Source organism: Stigmatopora nigra, chromosome 5, assembly GCF_051989575.1.
Source record: "Stigmatopora nigra isolate UIUO_SnigA chromosome 5, RoL_Snig_1.1, whole genome shotgun sequence".
NCBI classification, from domain to species: Eukaryota; Metazoa; Chordata; class Actinopteri; order Syngnathiformes; family Syngnathidae; genus Stigmatopora; species Stigmatopora nigra.
The window spans coordinates 1,210,841-1,231,566 of record NC_135512.1 but is presented as its reverse complement, the minus strand read 5'-3'; the positions used below and the strand labels follow the sequence as shown (position 1 = coordinate 1,231,566).

At 41.8% G+C, this 20,726-nt stretch overlaps 1 protein-coding gene across 1 annotated transcript; it reads right to left on the bottom strand.

Annotated features, from left to right (window-relative positions):
- Positions 1–637: 637 nt before the first annotated feature.
- tnni3k (TNNI3 interacting kinase) lies at positions 638–20,476 on the bottom strand. The gene is made up of 26 exons (XM_077716275.1): positions 20,151–20,476; positions 19,249–19,357; positions 19,077–19,162; positions 18,277–18,374; positions 17,971–18,081; positions 17,810–17,908; positions 17,591–17,729; positions 16,519–16,663; positions 16,338–16,442; positions 16,166–16,260; positions 15,146–15,295; positions 14,967–15,050; positions 14,843–14,899; positions 14,524–14,616; positions 13,884–13,941; positions 13,616–13,810; positions 12,521–12,625; positions 12,397–12,449; positions 12,279–12,331; positions 10,853–10,985; positions 10,574–10,683; positions 9,967–10,026; positions 9,718–9,887; positions 8,949–9,028; positions 8,345–8,435; positions 638–808 (listed from the first exon to the last, which is right to left on the bottom strand). The coding sequence occupies exons 1-25, from the start codon at positions 20,188–20,190 to the stop codon at positions 8,356–8,358; spliced, it is 2,508 nt and encodes an 835-aa protein (XP_077572401.1). The 5' UTR covers positions 20,191–20,476; the 3' UTR covers positions 638–808; positions 8,345–8,355.
- Between the last annotated feature and the right edge of the window lie 250 nt (positions 20,477–20,726).

Sequence of the window (20,726 nt, the reverse complement as noted above, 5' to 3'; positions counted from 1 at the left end):
GTCAAACTTTTAATAATGAATGCTTTTAGATACAAAATATTTAGGTGACTTTTGTTCCAAGATACGCACAAAAATCAAGATGTGTTTACGTATGTTTAGCTAGCTGCCACTCACTATTTTTTTGTCATTTGTACATTTTATGGCTTAATAAACAATATTTTTTCTCCTCTTTTTGCAGGCATGCATACAGTTTTCATATAAAACTGGTAGAATTTAATCAACTATCCAATCTGGCAAATGTCTGATTAGTTGTTTCTTAATTGTTTTGCGAGTGTGCATAACATAATTTTAAGTTGTGCATTTACATTTACTTTCTACCACTAACAATTCCAGCATGTTTATGCATTTCTTATTAATTTTATGTCACTTTTAAAGCGAAACTTTGGTATGAACTCAAGTTTTTTGTTTGTTTACGCAGCCATGCTCATCCCGCCCCAACACGGCTCCGGGAACGATCCAGCGGCCAGGGCGTTTGAAGCCCATCAACAAGCGCCCGCCGTGCCACTGCGCCGTGAGACCCAAACGCGCCCCGGTGCCGAGAGAACCGTAGCGAAATTTGTCATCCCTTACAGGTGGAACCCGAGAGGGGCGGGGCCACCCCACGGGAACCCCCGTCGGGGGTCTCGCCTTACCTGCGGCCGCTCTTCGGCAACTTTGCCACGCCGACGCCTCCGGCCGTCAAGAGGAAGGGCGGCGGCGGGGGGTCCGGTGGGACTCCGGGCGTCGGGGGTCGCCGACGACTGCGCGCCGCTACTTGCTCCACCGCGCTGGGCGCCAAGGTGTGGCTAACGGGTTGTCGTCGCGGTTTCTGGGGAAGAGAGAAAATACACAACTGTTAAAAAAGGGAATTGGTTAAACAATTGATGCCATTGACAAATCCAGACAAACAGTTGATTTTGATTGGGAGGTGCATGGTCTTCTATTTGTGACCGGACGTCTGGTCGCCCGGACGTTTGGTCGCCCGGACGTTTGGTCGCCCGGACGTTTGGTCACCCAGACGTTTTGTCGCCCAGACGTTTGGTCGCCCCGGACGTTTGGTCGCCCGGACGTTTGGTCGCCCCGGACGTCTGGTCGCCCGGACGTCTGGTCGCCCGGACGTTTGGTCGCCCGGACGTTTGGTCGCCCGGACGTTTGGTCGCCCGGACGTTTGGTCACCCAGACGTTTTGTCGCCCAGACGTTTGGTCGCCCGGACGTTTGGTCGCCAGGACGTCTGGTCGGCCGGACGTCTGGTCGCCCGGACGTTTGGTCCCCCGGACGTTTGGTCGCCTGGACGTTTGGTCTCCCGTACGTTTGGTCGCCTAGGCGTTTAGTCTTCCGGACGTTTGGTCACGCTTGTATATAATTTTGAGAGCTGGTTTCAACAGTAAACTCATTTTGTCAAACATCCGGGCGACCAAACGTCCGAGTACCCTTCGATTTGGTTGCCTTCTAGTACGATTGGGATTATTACCTGTTGATTTTTGGGCAGTTCTTTCAGATTCAGGGTGGCTACAAAGTATGGGGATATCGCTGTCTATTGTCAAAACGGTGCGTCATGTGACTACAGGAAGAGCGCCCCCTGAGGACCTGCGCCCTCCAGAGCGGGGCGTGCGTCACCATGGTGTATTTCGGCAAATCGGTGCACCTCTCCCGCGAATGGGAAGACCCCGGGGATGAGGTCAAGGTCTTTCAGCAGCACTGCGGCGGCGAAAACCTCTGCGTCTACGAGGGCAAACTTCGCCAGGGAGGTCAGTATTTTAACGGGAAAGTCAAAGGGACGTCCCCCCCGCGAGTCCAATTATGTCTTCAGACAGCTTCCGCTTTGTGTCGAGACGCCATCGAGGCTTCCCCTTCAGCCTGACCTTCTACCTGAACGGCCTGCAAGTGGAGCGCCTCAGCTCGTGCTGCGAGTTCAAGCACAGGCGAGGCCCCCGGCTGGGCGGCAGGCACGGACATTTTGGATTCGGCGCCGTGGAGCGGGCCTCGCCCTGTTACAAGTGAGGACCGAGAATGACGGCCATTTTCAGATAGGTCATTCATTTAAGGCGGAGTTTTCAAATCTGGCGCGCCTTATAGTGCGGATGATGCGGCAAGTAGATTGACACTAGAGCAGGGTTAGGCCGTAGTTTGCCCACTGTTGGAAAATTCCTGCAACAAGTGCAAAGTAGGTTGAATTGAAGCTTCTTGTGTGGGCCATATTCCGTGATACTTTCAATCAAAAACAGGCGCAAAAATATGGCATGCCATGTAAACATTTTCATGTGTTTTTAGATGCATAATGGCCACGGGCTTGGACAAGAAGCCCGCCCCTCCCTCGGAGAAATTCCCAGAGGGAAGGAGGAGGGAGACCACCACGAGCGCCGGCCAATCGGGACGCCAGGGCAACTCTCAGACGCCACGGCGGGACGAACGCCAAGATGGTATGACCACGATAACAAGGATGAAGAATACGTGCTGGGAATGGGGAGGACTGATGGATAATCGATAATAATATGTAGATTATGAAGAAGACTTTGAAGGAGACGATAACGTCGGAGTGGAAGGTGGCGGTGAAAAGCAAGCTCCGCCCCCGGCTGAAGGAACGCCCACAAGAACTAAGGGAGGAACTTTGTCGGATTCTGATGGTGAGTTCTAGTTTTCTTGGTCTTTTTAAAGGGAAAATTTCCAGAAGATTTTGGGGTACTTGCTGTTGATTATCTGGCAACCCGATTGGCTCTGGGGGAAAATCTGGGTGGCTTCTAATTGGTCGAGAGTTTGAAGATTGTGAATGAAACTCAAAGGCGCTTCATTCTTCCCAGAATACTAATATTTTGGTTATATTGGAATATTTAAACAACTTGAACCCCCAAAACACAGAAGTGGACGACCCGAGGCCTCGTTCAAGTTCCAGTTCGGGACAAGAGAGTGACATCAAGTCCCTCAAGGACTCCAAAGTGGACGAGGAAGCCGAAGAACCCGAGGAAGTCCTCCAAGAGGACATTGTGGACCAGAAGGTCCAAGTGGCAAACACCCAAGAGACCGTGGACACTGAGTCCAGCACGGATGGGGACGTGTCCGATTCCGGTCAGAAAGAAGGACGACAAGGGGACGCCGTGGGAGAGAAATCGGACAGCGAGGAGATACAAGAGGAGGAGCCGGAGAGGGGTGAGTAAATGGGAGGGTGACCAGTCGCTGGATTCGACATCTATCGATGTCAAAGACAAGTAAACAATTTTTAAAAAAATATTATTTTCCGTATCTTCGAGCTAAGAGTTAGCGTGTTAGCCTCGCAGTTCTAGGGTCGAGGGTTTGATTCCCAGGAGGGTCCTCGGCATGTGGAATTTGCATGGGCTTGCGTGGGTTTTCTCCGGGTACTTTGGTTTTCTCACACATCCCCAAAACATGCATGCTAGGCTAATTTTATGCTAAGATGCCTTATTTTAGCTATGATTGGTTGTCTTTTGTCTCATTGTGCCCTGAGATTAGCAGGGTGGGATAGGCTCCAGCACCCCCACATACCCTTGTGAAGATAAGCGGTTCAGAAAATGATTGACTTTGTCTTTGCTTAGTAGCTTCAAGTTGAGTTTTTTCCTGTTTTCTTTCCTGATTTTGTATATTTTTAATGTCTGTATTCATACTTTTGCATGCTTTTTTTAAAGAAAACTTTTGGGCAACGAACCTTATTAAAAAAAAGTTGTGTGCTTGTATTCCTTCTTTCTTCCTGACTCGCCACTTTTGGAGGTTTTTGTGTACATTAGCCAAACGGTTGCATAAACGTAGAATTGAAATACCCCAAAACACGCCATTTTTGCTTGAAAATGTCGTATAAACGAGACTTTTTCAATCTTCCACGACTCATTGACATGATCCATGTTGTGTATATTTTTTTCTCCTCTTTCCACAAGCCAAATCTGTGCAGGAGAAGCTAACAGAAGCTAACGTGGAGTCACGCTACAGTTCTGAAGGGGAGTTAAGCGAGGAGGACGAAGAAGGGGCGTCCACAAACGAGGTCCAGGAGGACACAAAAGATGGTATTACAATGATGGCCGCCTAGCATGGGTTTTTAGACGCTCATTAAATGTAGAATAATGTCAAAAATTAAAACTAAAATGGAGAATTGTGCAAAAAAATACATTTGTGACGGTTTGCCTCTGCATAGTGGAAACTCGGTGTGTGATTGAAGGTAAGGATTCCAGGAAACTTAAGGAAAATAGAAGCAATAACACGTTCTCTTTATCGTAAAATAAGTCAAAATTCATTTAAAATGGACGGGAAGAATATTATTATGAGGTAGATATTAAAATATAAAAATATTTAAACCAAGATATTTTTACTGCTCTGCTTTTGACGACGCTAAAATTTTCCGATCTAATTACAATTTTAAATTGGCAATTGGAGTGGATAGCACGTCGGCCTCGCAGTCCCGGGGTCGAGAGTTCAATCCCAGTGGACAGTACATGTTTCTCACTGGGCTTGCTTGGGTTTTCTCCGGGTATTCCGGATTCCTCCAACATTTAAAAAAAAACATGCAAGCTAGGCTAATTACTGGCTGAATTGTCCCTAAACTATGGAGGGGATTGGTCACGTGACCTATCAAATTCAGCAAAATATGCCCAAATGTAGTTTGAAAACCAATATAATCTTTTTGTTTTGTGTTTTTCAGAATCTATTCTGCTGGAATCTACATTAGAAGCTACATTAAGACCAGAAGAAATAATTGAAGAACCCTACGATGACCCCAACGATAAGAGGGACGTTATAAAGACAGTCGAACGGGAGGAACTGAAGGAACCGGAGGACGGAGATGATTTGGAGATGGAGATAAAGGAAGAGACTAAAGAAAATGCTCGGACTATCTCCGCTGATAATATCGTGGCTGACGGCGAAACCAGATCGGACTTAGACTTTACGCCGGAAACCCGGAGAGACGGGTTAGAGGTCGAGGGTCCTAAAGTTGAAGATGGAAAGGACGAGGTAGATGAAGCTTTAGGAGATATGGAAAGAACTGATGAAGGGGATTATGTAGAAAACCCAGAAGAAGAAGACGAAGAAAGGACCCTGGATGAGAAACTGAATGAGGCTAAAGGGAATGCTGAAGAAGACACTACAGGGGATGGAAGTAAAACCCAGAAAATGAGTCAAACTGAGGAGGAGACCAAACCCAAGGCCGGACTGGAAGATAAAACCGAGTTGGACAACGGTGAGATTCTGGAAGCACAAGAAAAGAAGGTGCTTGACGTAACTGGAGCTAACAAAGAGGACGGAGAAATAAGTCAAGTTGAAGGACATCGAAAAGGGATGGACGAAGATGGAGCAACGGGTGGAGAAAGACAAAAGGTGACCGAGGGTAAAATGGAGGACGGGCAGGACGGAAATGATATGGTGGATATGGATGGAGAGAAAATGAAAAGCACTGAAGAAATGAATAAAACGACAATAGAGGATGAGCAAATGGTAAAAGATGGACGTGGGAGAAGAGAAGAACTTGACTTCTGAGATTCAGGAAAGAGAGGACTTAGACCTGGACACCAATGGGAAGGAAGAGAAAGATGGCGGGATGGATAAAGATGATGATAACGCAGCAGGTGAAGAAATTAGGCAAGCAAGTGAAGAGAAAACGCTAGAAAAGGAAGCAGAAAGTCAAGAGGAGAAGATGAAGAACGTAGACAAAGACATGGAAAGCCACCAGGGAGATGACCAAATGGGCGGAGCTACTGTTGAAGAGGCGGAGAATAGCCCACAAGAGACTACAAATATGGACATTGACACTGAAGAGGGGAAAGACGAGGACAAACACACAAAAAGTCCAGAAGAAGACTTGCAAAACCAAGACCAAAACATGGCTTTCACCGACGAGACACTAGAAACTAAAGTTCCAAAGGTCGAAAACGGGGAGACGTCTCCTCCAACTGAAGATGACACTCGTGAGGATGAAGATACCCATGAAATACCAAAGCAAAATGGCAGCCAAGGGTCTCTGGAAGACAAAGTATTGGAGGTGACGATGGAAAAACCAGAAGAGCATGGTGAAAAAATGGATGACCAAAAAGCCCAAAACCTGGAGACTGAAGAACAAAATGGTAGCCAAGACTTCCAAGATGAAAAACCCAAAGAATTCTGTCAAATCCAGGCGGATCCGTCATTTGAAGGTCTTGAGAAACCGGATAAAGAACCCGAAGAGAACGTTGAGGAATCTTTGAAACTTTTAGAAGAGAATGTTGTGGACAAAAATGGTATTGAGGACACTGTGGAAGGAGAAGCTTTGGTGTCCCAGTCTCAAATCCAGTCAAGTAGTCATCGGTTAACGCATGGAGAAAGTCCAGAAACGTTGGCAAGATCCAGTAGTGCAGAACTGGTCACCAATTGGCTGACAATGCATCAGGCGTCCAAGTTTTTTGAGACCTTTGTTGAACCTCTGGAGGACCTGAAGGAGACAAACATGGGACCTGTTGCTTCCGAAGACAAACAAGAGCCACTAAAAACATCTCTGAAGATGACTCCTCCCAGTCAAGATGAAGATACAGGCTTGGATGTCAAACCGCTGGACCAGAACAGCGAGAACCAATCAGATGCACCCGTGAAAAAAGACACAAATGGCCGATGAGTACAGGAAAAATCAGGGCGTAAAAGACTATGTTAGCGACTAGAATAGGGTTGGGCAAATTTTTGGGCCCAGGGGGGGGTTACGTTGCCTTTAAAAATTTGACTTATGGGCGGGGTCAGCATAAGATTGGATACATATAGAAAAGTGCATCCGTTAACAGTACATATATGAAACATAAACCGAAAAAAAGGACTATTTACGTACCCATCACTCATCATTAAAGTAATAAGTATAAAGTACAAAGTAGAGTAATAAGGAATGTATTAAGAAATACTAAAAAATGGAATTTAAAAAAAGATGGAGGGGCTGTAAAAGACGAAAAACAAATAAGAGTGGACAGAACTACTGCCACTGGCTTCCGCGTGACGGCGCCATCTTGGGGAAGAAAATAAATAAATAAATTTTCAAATAGATAATTTGGACAATGTCGGCAGGCCGGATTAAAATGCCTAATGTGGCCCACGAGCCGTAGTTTGCCCATATTAGCAATCAAAACTAGCTACATTGGGCTATTAGCACAACAGTCAGCACGTTCGACTGCTTGTGGAGGTTCCCAGGGGTCAGAATCTAGATTTTTTTTTTGTCATTTGAAATCAAAACTTGTTTTTCTTGTTATGCCTTGAGAACAACGACGTGATTGGATCATAAACAATAAGTTCCTCATACGCTTTTTCTAAGAGTGAAGAATGTTTGTTATGAGTTTGGACTCCCGCCTGTCAAAGAACCCCAATTAATTGAAAGTATCTCATGTTATGTACTCTTACCTGCAACAAGATACTCCATCACACACAAATATACACACAAGTACACACACGTTGAATAATTGAGAGCAACTGGGACTTAGCGTAGCATCAATTGACTTCCACTCCAACATGAAGTGCTTTTCTGTTTACGTCCTTTGTGGCCTGATGACAATGATTTTATTTATGCAAATATTTCCCTATATTGATTTCCAAAAAGAGGCATTATTTAATGATGCTAGTGTGTAAATCTGCAGGGCTTTATTTTTATTGTTTGGTGTTTTTTGAGGAAATAAAAATGGTGATTTGTTCAATCAGGTTGTTTGTGTTGATTTTATCATTTATCGGTTAAATATTTCCTCAAATTGGAACTAAATTGCTTTGTAAAAATAGAAAATGTATTTTTTTAATAATATACAACGCAAAACTAGCCATAGCTTGGCAACTAAAGATTTTTAACAAATCTATGTATTGATTTTTTACATTTTATTTTATTTTTTATTTTGTAAGGAATTATTTCAAATGACATTTAATGTTTGGCCCACACTTTTTTAAATATTTGAGGGTTTTTTATAAACAATTTTAAGATTTTATTCATTGAAATATAATAATAAAAAAATATTAAGATACCAACTAACATTTATAACATTTTAAATTGAATTGTCCAATTATATATGGGCCACACTTTTATTCATCTATTATTGACTAATTTAGCTTTAAAAAAAATATTATACTTTAAATAATTACAAAAATCTCATTATTTTACTTAAAATTCTATAAAAAATTTGATACACAGTATTTATGGCCCACACTAAATACTACACTGGACCATAATAAGCCCCCGACCTACATGTTTAAGAACCTCTAACCTTTTGTATGAAAAATGTCATTTCCTAAGAGATTTATTCATCATTTGAGGATAAAAAAAAATCTACATGACAAATAATACCCCAAAAATCAATAGCTACAATTTAAAAAGTGACAAACAGCTTCTAATTAGTATATACAGCTTAACCAGCAGTTAAAAAATAGGTTAGTTACCGTTAGTTATGTTAGTTACTGTCTTCAAAGCTGCCATTGCTGCTGAAGGAGGAGCAGAATCGCATGGTGCTCATGGGATCCGACACGTATCCTGCAAAAAATACAATAAAAATGTATTCCAAAAAGGTCAAAGGTCAACAGTCCTCACCTTAAACTAATGTAACTAAAACATATATTCGTACGGGACTTGCTAAACTCTTTTTCATCAGTAGATGTTGGCAAAGTACATTTACTATTTGTTGGTTATTTTCAGTTTTGCAGTTGGAAACCAACCATCACTGGATGAATTAATTCCTTATGATATTAACCCCAATAATGTGTTTTTGATTCATAAAGTATCTCAGAAATACAAAATAATTTACCATAAATATGGAGGTGAAGATTTTTAGAACAATTTTAAGGCTGCGGCTTATATGCGAGTAAATACAGTAATAGGTGAATTATTTTTAGATGTGGTAATGCACTCTGAACTACCTTGTGTTGAATTGTGGGATACAAATATATTGTATTGCATTTTACAATTAAAATAAATGGATATATACTGAATGGTAGGAAATGTTTCCAAAATTGGAAATGTTAATTTACGAAATGAACGTGAACTCACCGTTGCGATCAATGGGGGAAAATTGCATGCTTTGTCTTATTTCTTCCAAGGAGAGGCCTCCAGATGCGCGCCTTCGTTCGCTGGAATTCAAAAACAAATCAGTTTATTTTTAAAGGAGGGTTAAAGAGTCAAATTTGCGTTGATGCGAGTGTGGGTCATCGTGGGTTTATTACCAATCAAGGGCGCCACGAAATGAAGCGATAACAACAATGAAAGCTCTCGACTTAACCAGCAGCTGTGACAGGTAATCTGGCAACCTTGTGCCAATGTTGCCAGGTATGAAACATGATTTTAAAAAGTCCATTTTGTTTTTTAGTTTTTCTCGGATACAAATGAAATAAAAAATGTTGTCCATGCACCCATGGAAAGAGCCATATATGGCTCCCGAGCCATATGCAGCCATGGAAAGAGCCATATATGGCTCCCGAGCCATATCCACCCATGGAGAGAGGCATATATGGCTTCAGAGTCATATGCACCCATGGGAAGAGCCATTTGTACCCATGGAAAGAGCCATATATGGTTCCCGAGCCATATGCACCCATGGAAAGAGCCATATATGGCTTCCGAGCCATATGCACCCATGAAAAGAGCCATATATGGCTCCCGAGTCATAGGTTCCCTACCCCTGGGCTACTGGTTGGTTCACTGTGCGAGTATAGCAATTTACGCATAAATATCTATGTCAATCAAAGTCAAGGGAGGGCTAAAGAGGCTACGACATTAGCTCCTCCGCTAAGTCAAAGGGAATCAAAGTATTCCTTCTCACCTCTGACTCCAGAAGGCGTAGGCCCGAGTATTGAGCGCGTACTCCAGCTCGAACCTGGAACGTAGCGCGGCCACGTGACCCCGACTGGGCCCGGCTCGGGCTAGCAAACAGTCGGAGGACGAGGACGGAGACAAGGAGCCGCTGCTGTTGCTGGAGGCTGGGGACATCAACTTGGGACACGTGTGGATACAAGAAGATTATCAGCAGGCGTAGTCGTGATTATCGTTGTAAATATGTTTTGACGGCTACCTCGACGTTGCATAAGCACTCCTCCAGGTTAGTGACCACTTCAGAAAACTCTGGACGATCCTGAAATTAGACACAAGGAAAAAGGACGTCATGCACTTCACGTGTGCTATGATTTTTTTGCACACTCGTGCAATAATGTATGATCTGGGGAATAGAAATGTGCCATTCATTAGTCGTCAATGCATTTGCGGCTGACTCGGCGTTATTTGCTTCGCAGGGCTTAAGGAGGAATGAGCATCTAAGCTAGGGTTGGGAAAAATTTTCAGGCCGGGGGCCACTTTGACTTTAAAAATGTGGGCGGGATCAGCACAAGATAGGATACATATAAAAAAGTACATCCGTTAACAGTACATATGAAACATAAACAGTCAAAAAGGACTAATGTATTAACATACTGATCAATTATCATTAAAGTAAAAATTATAAAGTACAGTCAAGTCAAAAGGAATGTATTAAGAAATATTCAAATGTCATTTAAAGAAAGATAGAAGGGCTGTAAATACGAAAAACAAGGACAGAGCTACTGCCACTGGCTTCCGTGTGAGGTTTTTCCGCTCAAATATTTGATTTTACTGCCCAAAAATACTACGTTTTGAAACGGGGTTACCTCTGGGCACGCGTTCCATCCCCGCATCAGGAGGGCAGAGATGGGTTTGGGGATGGAGTAGCCGACGGGGGGACGGATGTGGTGGTAGGCCATGTCTGCTGCGGCGGCGGCTAGGAGAGAAGAGTTTTCTTGTTAAGGGATTTATTATTATTATCCTTTTTTTTTCAATACAATTATTGGTTGCTACGAAGGACTCGCTCAGATAGTCGGGAGGGACTTCCTAGTATTTTTCACAAGGACTTTTATTAATGTTTTTTTTGGACTTTTTGTGCTATTTACCAGGCTTCAAGTGCGCAAAAGGAATCTCTCCGGTCAACAATTCCCACAGACAGAGAGCGTAGCTGAACATGTCTGCCTTGACCGAGTAGCGAGTACACTGGGTAAACACCTCGGGGGCCATCCATCGCAGATTCTGCATGTACAAAAACACAAGACCACTCATTAAAAAAATATATAAATATATATATATGACAACGCGCATTTTGGAAAAACAGGCATAGTCGCTAAGGCAAACGAGACGTTCAAGGGCAACTGGTTCTTTCCAACAGGTGACTCTCTCTTGAGACCAAAATGCATGCTAAGCACGTCGAGTCGTGATGATTTGTCGTGTGGCGACTAAATCTGCATCAAGGCAGTTTGGTGTGCAGCTGGGTAATTGACTGCAGGTGCAGGCAGGCCCTCGCTACGTGTTTAACCCGAGTTAGCTCACTTGGGCGCATCCGTTTTAAACTGCTCTGCGTGGAGAGGAATATCGTTGAGATAAGTTGAAGTGGTTAAAAACGCAGATGTTAAATTAAATTATATTCATGAGAGAGAGTTTAATATCCAAGTACTGTTTATTATGTAAGTGCTGTTTATTATGCAAGTACTGTTTAATATCTAAGGACTGTTTAATATGTAAGTACTGTTTCATATCTAAGTACTGTTTCATATGTAAGTACTGTTTAATATGCAAGTACTGTTTAATATGCAAATACTGTTTGATATCTAAGGACTGTTTAATATGTAAGTACTGTTTAATATCCAAGTACTGTTTAATATCTAAGTACTGTTTCATATCTAAGTACTGTTTAATATCTAAGTACTGTTTAATATGTAAGTACTGTTTAATATCCAAGTACTGTTTAATATCTAAGTACTGTTTAATATCTAAGTAATGTTTAATATCGAAGTACTGTTTAATATCTAAGTACTGTTTATTATCTAAGTAATGTTTAATATCGAAGTACTGTTTAATATCTAAGTACTGTTTAATATGTAAGCACTGTTTAATATCGAAGTACTGTTTAATATCGAAGTACTGTTTAATATCGAAGTACTGTTTATTATCGAAGTACTGTTAAATAGCTAAGCACTGTTTAATATCTAAGTACTGTTTAATATCTAAGTACTGTTTAATATCCAAGTACTGTTTAATATCTAAGTACTGTGGAAACCAGCTCTCAAAATCATATTTATGAGAGTTTAATATCTAAATATATAATGTTACAATGTTAATGTTATAATATATAACAGTACTTAAATATTAAAGTCTCTTTCTCTTAGATATTAAACTGTCTGTCATGAATATAATTTTGAGAGCTGGTTTCAACAGTAAACTCTCGGTCACCATTTGACCGGCAACCAAACGTCCGGTCACGGTTTAACATGGTGCCACATGGAAACTTCATCTAAAAATAAAATAGAAGATTAAGACAGGACTCACTCCTGGCTGTTTGGTCATGTTGTCCTCATCCACAGACTGAAGGAATCGGGACTCTGTGGAAACAAATCCGGAATCATTCCCTGACAAACAGGATTTGAATACAGACTAGCCTTCTTACCACCAAAATCAGCCACCACGGCATGACCGTCTTCATAGAGGAGAATATTATGACTGCAAAAAACAAAACAAAAAGCACTGCTGTCATTGGACGGACACTTTTCGTGACAAATGACGAGTCGTACCTGTTGAGGTCTCTGTGGATGATGGGCTGGGTGAGGTTGTGCAGGTATTCCATCCCTTTGGCCACGTCCATGGCGATGATGAGCTTGGACTGCAGATCAATAAGCCTGTCCATTGACACATCATTAAAACGACTTAGCGTCCGATCGATGCCTCGCCAATCACGAAAAGCTCTTAAAGTCATCCGGTCGATATCCCAGAGTGCACCTGGGCGCCCAGTTAGAGCGACACTTGATCCGGATCGATGAAGGATTGGGGGAGACCGAAAGCTCCTAGGGAGGATAACAAGGCCGACTGCTCTCTTGTCAAAACATGCACGTCTTTAAGTAGCTGCCAATAGCAGTTTCGAGACTTTTGGGGCAGGGGCAGGGAACCTATGGTTTGGGAGCCACATGTGGCTCTTTCCATGGGAGAATATGGCTCTCCACTAACCTGTGAGGTAAAATATGGAAATGACTGGTGATAGAGTTGAGTCCTGAATACACCAATAGGAGCGTCACGTCGACATCGGTATTGAAACTAGCTCTAGCACCATTTTAATCCTAATTTAGTTTTTTCAGTACTTTTGGATAATCTCATTGGTACAGATTGACTAGAAACAGCATAACAATGTTGTCCAAAGAATTCAGAGACTTTTTGTGCTTTAAAAGTGGCGAAATGACAACAAAATCAATCAAATATTTGTATATACCGTATTTTCACGACTATAAGGCGCACCCTCAATGAATGACACATTTAAAAAAAAAATCCATATATAAAGCGCACTGGATTAAAAGGCGCCCTGTCTATTTTGGAGAAAATTTAAGACTGTGCGCCTTATAGTCGTGAAAATACGGTAGTATTTTTCTTTTCTGGCTCTCAAGAAATAACCTTAGAAAGTATGAATTGGTTATGGCTCTCTGTCAAAAAGGTTCCCCCCTTTAAAGAACTTGCTATATATATCTCGAATATATTGTTAGAATTATTTGTTTGGGATGTACTGTCATTATTTTGTGTATAAACATTGAATTTGGTGTCTTTTTACCAATCGTGAGTCTTGGGGTCGTCTTATATTCGGGTCAATACGATACTTAGGCAGTGAATTCATTTAGCCTCACCTTTTTTGCTCGTGTAAAAGTGCGAATAGCGACCCTCCTGAGATGTACTGAGTGACGATGGCGAACTGGCTGGGGTCGTCCAGACAGGCGCCCACGAACTGGATGATGCAGGGGTGATTGAGGCGACATAAAATGGACACCTCACGGCAAAACATGTCCACGTCTGACTTGGAACAGTACGTGTTGGCCCGATAGCTGCAGACGGCAACAAAACAAATATTTTATTATTATTATTATATATATTGGGACGGTGTGAAGCTATATTTACCGTTTTATTGCCACGACTTTGTTGCGGCACTTGCCTTTGTAAACCCTGCCAAAGGAGCCTGTGAGGAGAAACGTTGACATTTATGAATGATTTGCGACTCATTTTGGGGACTAAATGGCTACTTTGTGGCTTTCATAATGAAGTAAATAAGGCCTTTCATACAGTTGTGTGTTATGTTGAAAATGCTATGCTAGCAATGCTGCTAGCCAAGCCAATGGAGTGTTTTGTGGATTTTATTGTGGACGAAAACTCTGCCCGTTACGTTTTGGCGTGAATTTAAGGTTGGGAATGAGTGGTTAGTTGGGTTTTAAAAGTAAGGCTATCAGCAGCGCATGATTATTTTATTTATGATTATAGCAATGTGTTTTTACAGTGGTGGCGTTGTGGTTTCAAACTGTCTTTGAACACACCACTGGTGACATTGTTAGGCTACACATGAGGAACTTAACATTTGATTGATAAATAAATGTTTGATTAATCATGTTTTCTATGCATCTTGTGTCAATTTTAAAATGTAGACAGGTGAGAATTGCATTTTTTTAAGTTTCTTCTTGAATTTTATTAAATCTGGGTTAGAGGCTTTGAGGAAAGTAGTTTTGATAATGTAGAATTTATGGTAGATGCACGTTTAGTTTTATACCTGATCCGATAATTTCATTGAATTCCAATTCTGAGAGTTGAAGATGGAAATGAGAAGGGAGACTGGCTCTCAAGAGAAGAACTTCGGCTTTCTCTGGAGAAAAACAGAAACAAAAGCTGAAACCACTGAATTCAATAATACAATTCACTCATTGGCTAGCATTTATGTCAACAGATGTCAAAACTATTTCACTAGAAACCCACAGATATTTTTTAGTCAAAAAACACTTTCTTGATTTGTTTATCTGCATCCTCCTTAGGCAATAGCGTATCCATGACAACCAAGTGAAAATGTGTCAAAAGGGGCTTCACTCGGTTACCTTTGGTCATGCTCTTGATCTTCCCCAGAGGAGACGGCACGGAAACGTATGAACCATCTGAAACGGAGTCGACATTTAACGTGGCCATTCTGGTTGTGACATCACAACATGTGGTGTCTCTCACCCCCTCCTGGCTGCGAGTACTCATTGCAGGGCGAGTCGTCGGGTCGCTTGTAGTGCTTCAGCAACGTGACGATGGCGTCGTGACCTACGTTCGAAATAGCAGCAATGCAAAAGCAATGGCGATTTAGAATTTGGCTGGGAAAGCCAAGCTCCTCCCTCTTTAGCGAATTAGCACGTTACCTTTCTCGTAAGCCCACATGAGGCAGGTCTGCTCGTCCTTGTCCCCGCTAGACCGGCTGGGATCGCAGGCGACCAGGTTCATGTCGGCGCCGTTGTCCAGCAGGAACTGCACCAGGCGGATGTGACCGTGAAAACAAGCGCTGTGAAGGGCTGAAAGAAATGTGGCAAACGAACAATCACTTTAAACCAATTGGACGTCTATCACTGTCAATTCAATGGAGCTAAAGAATCATCAATGAAACCCTGTTTTGTTGTGCTTTAGTGTATGGCAGATTTTTACTGAATAGGTTTTTACTATGCAAGTTTGTAGTACCTTTAACGTGTTCGTATTATATTATCTCCTATGGAATGGTTAAAAAATGACTGCAGTGATGTAATATTACAAAATTAATGTTTTACCATTTGATAGTTATATAGTTATTCCACCCAAAACAATGCATTAGAGTAAGACCACTTTTTCCAGCAATTCTGGTTGTGACATCACAACATTGGCAGGCATATTGACTACTTGTTTTTTTTAATTGATTATTTATTATTCATTGCTATTGTTATTTGTGTGTTTGTTTATTGTTGTTGTTGATTGTGCACTTTACAGAGAGGCTTTAAATTCCCTTATATTTGCATAATGACAATACATGACAACTTAATATCCTCTTAACTACCAGTAACTCAAATTTGATCCTCTGTAGAGGACAAATTTGTAAACCTAAATTTATCTCCCACCCAATGCATCCAATCATACTCTCCACATAAATTTGGGAATTTCAAAATAAATGTAATTGGACATCATTTTTTCCCCTTGAAGTCTTGACGCTATGTGACTACTTATTTAATGATTATCTACTATTATGATTGATTCCTGTTTGTTGTTGTTATTTGTGCACTTTGTGTTGAAGCTTTAAATCTCATTCTACTTGTATTATGACAATAAAAGCATTCAATTCAACCCACAAATGTATACATTGCGACATAATAAATCAAAGCTAATGTAATGCTATCATATGCTAACTAAAAAGTCACCTGTGTGCCCATCTCTGCCTTGGTGATTGATGCTCATGGCATTCTGGCTCAGCAAGAACTTAACCATCTCCACGTCTTTGCCATAGGTGCACGCGCTAAAAAGTAGCAAAAAACATTAGCTTACCATATGATACAATACATATAATAAAATATTTAAAAAAATAGTTGACACCTGTGCAGTGACGTCTCGCTAAAGATATTCTCCTTGGTGAGACTGTCGGTTCCAGACAACTGGATCATCTCCTTCACCACTTCATACTTGCCATTGTAGCAAGCCCTGTGGAGGAAGTGGACACGTAAAGGAAGGCTGGACGCGGGAAATCTAACCCCGGAAGCGGCTGGGCAGTCTTTACAGGTGTAACGGCGTGTCTCCGTAGATGTTGGCGGCGTGGGCCTGGGCGTCAAAGTTTCCCTGAAGGAGGAAACGAACCACCTCGTGGTGGCCAAAACGGGCGCAGAAGTGGAGGGGGACGTGGTCCTCGTTGTCTTGAGCATTCACTGGAGACAAGTACAACCACCAAAAATTAAAATTAAAATAAAAACATAAATACAAAAGCAGCCTTTCATAGTCAGAAAACAAACTACAAGTGCAAGGTTAAAAAAAGCAATAAAAGTAAAATAATCATTTACCATAGTGGATATTTTCAATGTTATGGCATTATTTGGGAAACAAAATGTTGTTGTTTTTAATTTAAGGTAAAATATACTGTATATAACAATCCGTCAATGATTAATGTAGACCAGACATGATACTTAAAAAAACTGCAAAATAGGGTCAACTCCTATTAAAAAAATAATAATAAATATATATTTTTACTTCAGCACTTGCAAATTTTTAGGATGGATTTTCACATTTTTCTGAACTTATAAAAAAAATGTGACAAAACCAAATTTCCCCTAAAAAAAACATGCAATGTAGTGAAACCGTGATAATTGAGGGATTACTGTAAATCCTTTGACAGTGAACCAAAGGCCAACCTCAATTTTTAAACAAGCAATAATGTTAAAAAAAGTATTTCAAGTCAATAGACAATAATTTTTATACACTTGTACACTAGACTGTAGTTTTAAAGTAATATTTACAGGTGTTGTTTTGGTTTCCCTTTCAATAACAACTCTTGGGAGACAAAGTTGGAAACCTTCACGTGGTGTCTCCTGAGAGGCCGCTCGCCGCGGCCTGCGAATTCCAACTAATACCACTCAGAGCTGCCAACAAGGACCGTGGCACCCTACGTTTTTCATCCAGCCGGAGACATTTGACTGCCCCCACCTCCGACTACCCCCCGGATGAAATAATCCGCGTTCCAGTGGCAACTCTAGCGCTATCTGAGGGCAATCCTTAGGCGCTTGTAGTGCAAAACAAACAAACATAACAACTCTTCATCTGCATTTAAATTTGTCTTCAATTAAAGGTTTGGAAATTACCGTTAGCTTTCCCTCCTTCCCCGACCAAAAGGGCGATGATATGGAGGAAGCCCTTAGCGGCGGCCAAATGCAGCGGCCTATCTCCCACTTCCCCGCCGGCGTTCACGTCGGCGCCGAACTTCAGCAGCAGTTTGGCGAGCTATTAGCAAAAGACACCAAAGAAAAAAACTCAATCCAATATATTTTCTGGCTAATGGCACTCGGAAACGGCGGATTCACCTGCTCGTTTCCGTTGTAAGCGGCCATGTGTAGAGGGGTGAAAAACACGGCGTCCTGAACGTTGACGTTAGCGCCGTGCTGGAGGAGAATGTCTGTCGCCTGTGGACAAACACCGAAGTGGAAAACCATGTCGACGACTACTGCCGACTCCAGGACTTTACCTCCATGTGTCCGGCCAGCGTGGCGACGTGGAGGGCCGTGAGGGCGCCGTAGCCGAGCTGCTGGACGTCCGATCCCCCGTGGAGGAGCGCGGTGACCAGCTCGCCGTTGTCCTGATAGCAAGGGAGAAGCAAAGAGTGTCCTTAATGTCATGATACAATCAATCAAGGGTCGTGGAGGGTGCTGCAGACTATCCAAGCCAACTCCTAGCTACTACTTTTTTGGTACAAACTAGTAAATGATGGAAATGTTCAAGTATTTATGACTTTGTGGTGGGCCATTCTGAGAAAAAGAAGAACAAAGTTTACCTTATACGCGGCCAAGTGAAGAGCAGTGAATCCATTCTTGGTCAACCTGGAAGGCCGAAGACCTTTCAGCATTAAAGAGCTGATGTGTCCTTTGTTACCTTTGAAACCACAAAAATATTATAATCAGGCTGTTTGGATATTTGGACTTAGGAAAAAAATGACAATTTTCTCAGTACGTCATGATCTGCAAAAACAACATTTTTTTGTGCTTATATAAAAGTGCAAACCCTCTAAGAAAGAGCACAAAAAATATGCGACCGGACGTTTGGTCCTAAGAAATTTGGTCACAAGATGTTTGGTCTCCCGGACGTTTGGTCTCCCGGATCTTTGGTGTCCCGGATGTTTGGTGTCCCGGATGTTTGGTGTCCCGGATGTTTGGTGTCCCGGACGTTTGGTGTCCCGGACGTTTGGTCTCCCGGATGTTTGGTCTCCCGGACGTTTGGTATAATTTTGAGAGCTGGTTTCAACAGTACTTAGATATTAAACAGTACTTATACATTAAACTCTCTCTCACGTGTATATAATTTTGAGAGCTGGTTTCAACAGCAAACTCTGTCATGTTGTCAAACGCAGGCGACCAAACGTCCGGATACCAAACGTCCAGGCAACCAAATGTCTGGCGAACAAATGTCCGAGTACTCAAAAAATACAGCCATTAGAAACAAAAGGTTGCCTTCAGATAAATCATCCGTAATCTGTCCTTCCCCGCCGACACGGCGTAATGTTGACGAGTTATTAATAGTGTGCTGACCACACACACACACACACATACACAAATATACACACCATAATACACACACCTTGGCACACACAGCAGAGATGCAGCAAGGACAGGCCTCGTTCCGTCCGGTAGTTCAAGTTGACCTTCTGAAACGCTTCGTCGGAGCTGAGTCAAGGGGACAAAAATATATTTCAATATAAATCAAAAAATGAATAAATCAAGAATGTGTGGAAAAGCCAGTAAAAGTTCACCTGAAGGCAAGTTTGAGATCCACCAGCTCGCTGTCTTTGAGTTGGAGGTCATCTTCCAGCTTCTCCAGAATGGCCGAGTAGGACTCGCTCACTTTCTTCTTCCATTCATCTTGGGAAAGAAAAAAAATATTAAAAACAACCAAACCAAGATAAAATAATTTCAGATGTGAAATAAATGAAAGACTAAATTTGGTTGTGCACACTTTTTCAACAATATTATGACAATCCATTCTGGAGTCTACTTTCACTCATTGGCTGCCATAGATGATTAACGTCCAATCTATTTGACTAGGAGGGTGGCTGCCGACCTGCCCAGTTCAAATGGATTGGACGTCTTTTGTCGTTAATGGCAGGGAATGAGTTTTTGGTCAAAAATAAAAAATGTAATGATAAGTGTTGAACAACTGGTTATTATAAGGTAATCTCTTTGAAATAATTTAGCGGAGGTAAGCAGACAGAATACATTTATTCTAAAAAAGTCTAATTATTTAGAGGCTTTGTGTTTTTTTCCCCCGTATATTTGACCCCGCCTCCTCAAAAAATTTGAAAAAAATAACTGCAAGCATTTTTTAGAGATTTATAGAGATTCAACTTGTATATCTTGGAAAATGCAGATTAATTTTGTAAAATAAGTCATTTAAAAAATACCCATTTAAACAATAAAATAAAGAGTTAAAAAATCTCAAGGTTTAGAAAATAGAGAAAATTATTCAAAGTTATTAAGAGTCCTCATTTAACTTTAAAAACCTGGTTGGAATGCGGACACCCCCCCCCCCCCCCCACCACACACACACATATATATATGTATATCTATATTTAAGAATATCAACAATACCCAAATACCACACACAATACTATGAAATCAATCATATTGAATAAGACCAAACGTTGTCAGAAATTACCCGTGCACGTCTGCGATGGTCTGGATTTGTAGTTCCCCATGGAAAAGCTCCCACGCGCCTGTCCCAACGTACGTTGCTGTCCAAGCGGCGGTCACTCGTACACAATTGCTCACGTCCGGATAAAGCGGGGATCACGGCGGAGGGCTAAAAATAAGGGTGGCCGACAAACTCTTGACAACTGATCTACCTCCCTTCGTGGCTGTGACAAATGCAGTCTGTCTGTGTGTGTGTGTGTGTGTGTGTGTGTGTGTGTGTGTGTGTGTGTGTGTGTGTGTGTGTGTGTGTGTGTGTGTGTGTGTGTGTGTGTGTGTGTGTGTGTGTGTGTGTGTTTGACGACTTTGTGTAGCGGAAAGTCGGTGGCGCTCAGGTGTCAAAGTCATAATAATATTGTAGCATGGTTGTATTAAGCAAAATAAAATTACCAATTTCCATTAAAAAAAAGATAGAGGATATCAACTATCATTCAAATAGTGAAAATATTACAAAAAAACATTAGAAAATGTTTTTTATGGAAATCGGCCATTTTTTTTTAGCATACTAAAACCATGCTACAATATGAATGAGTCTCATCATATT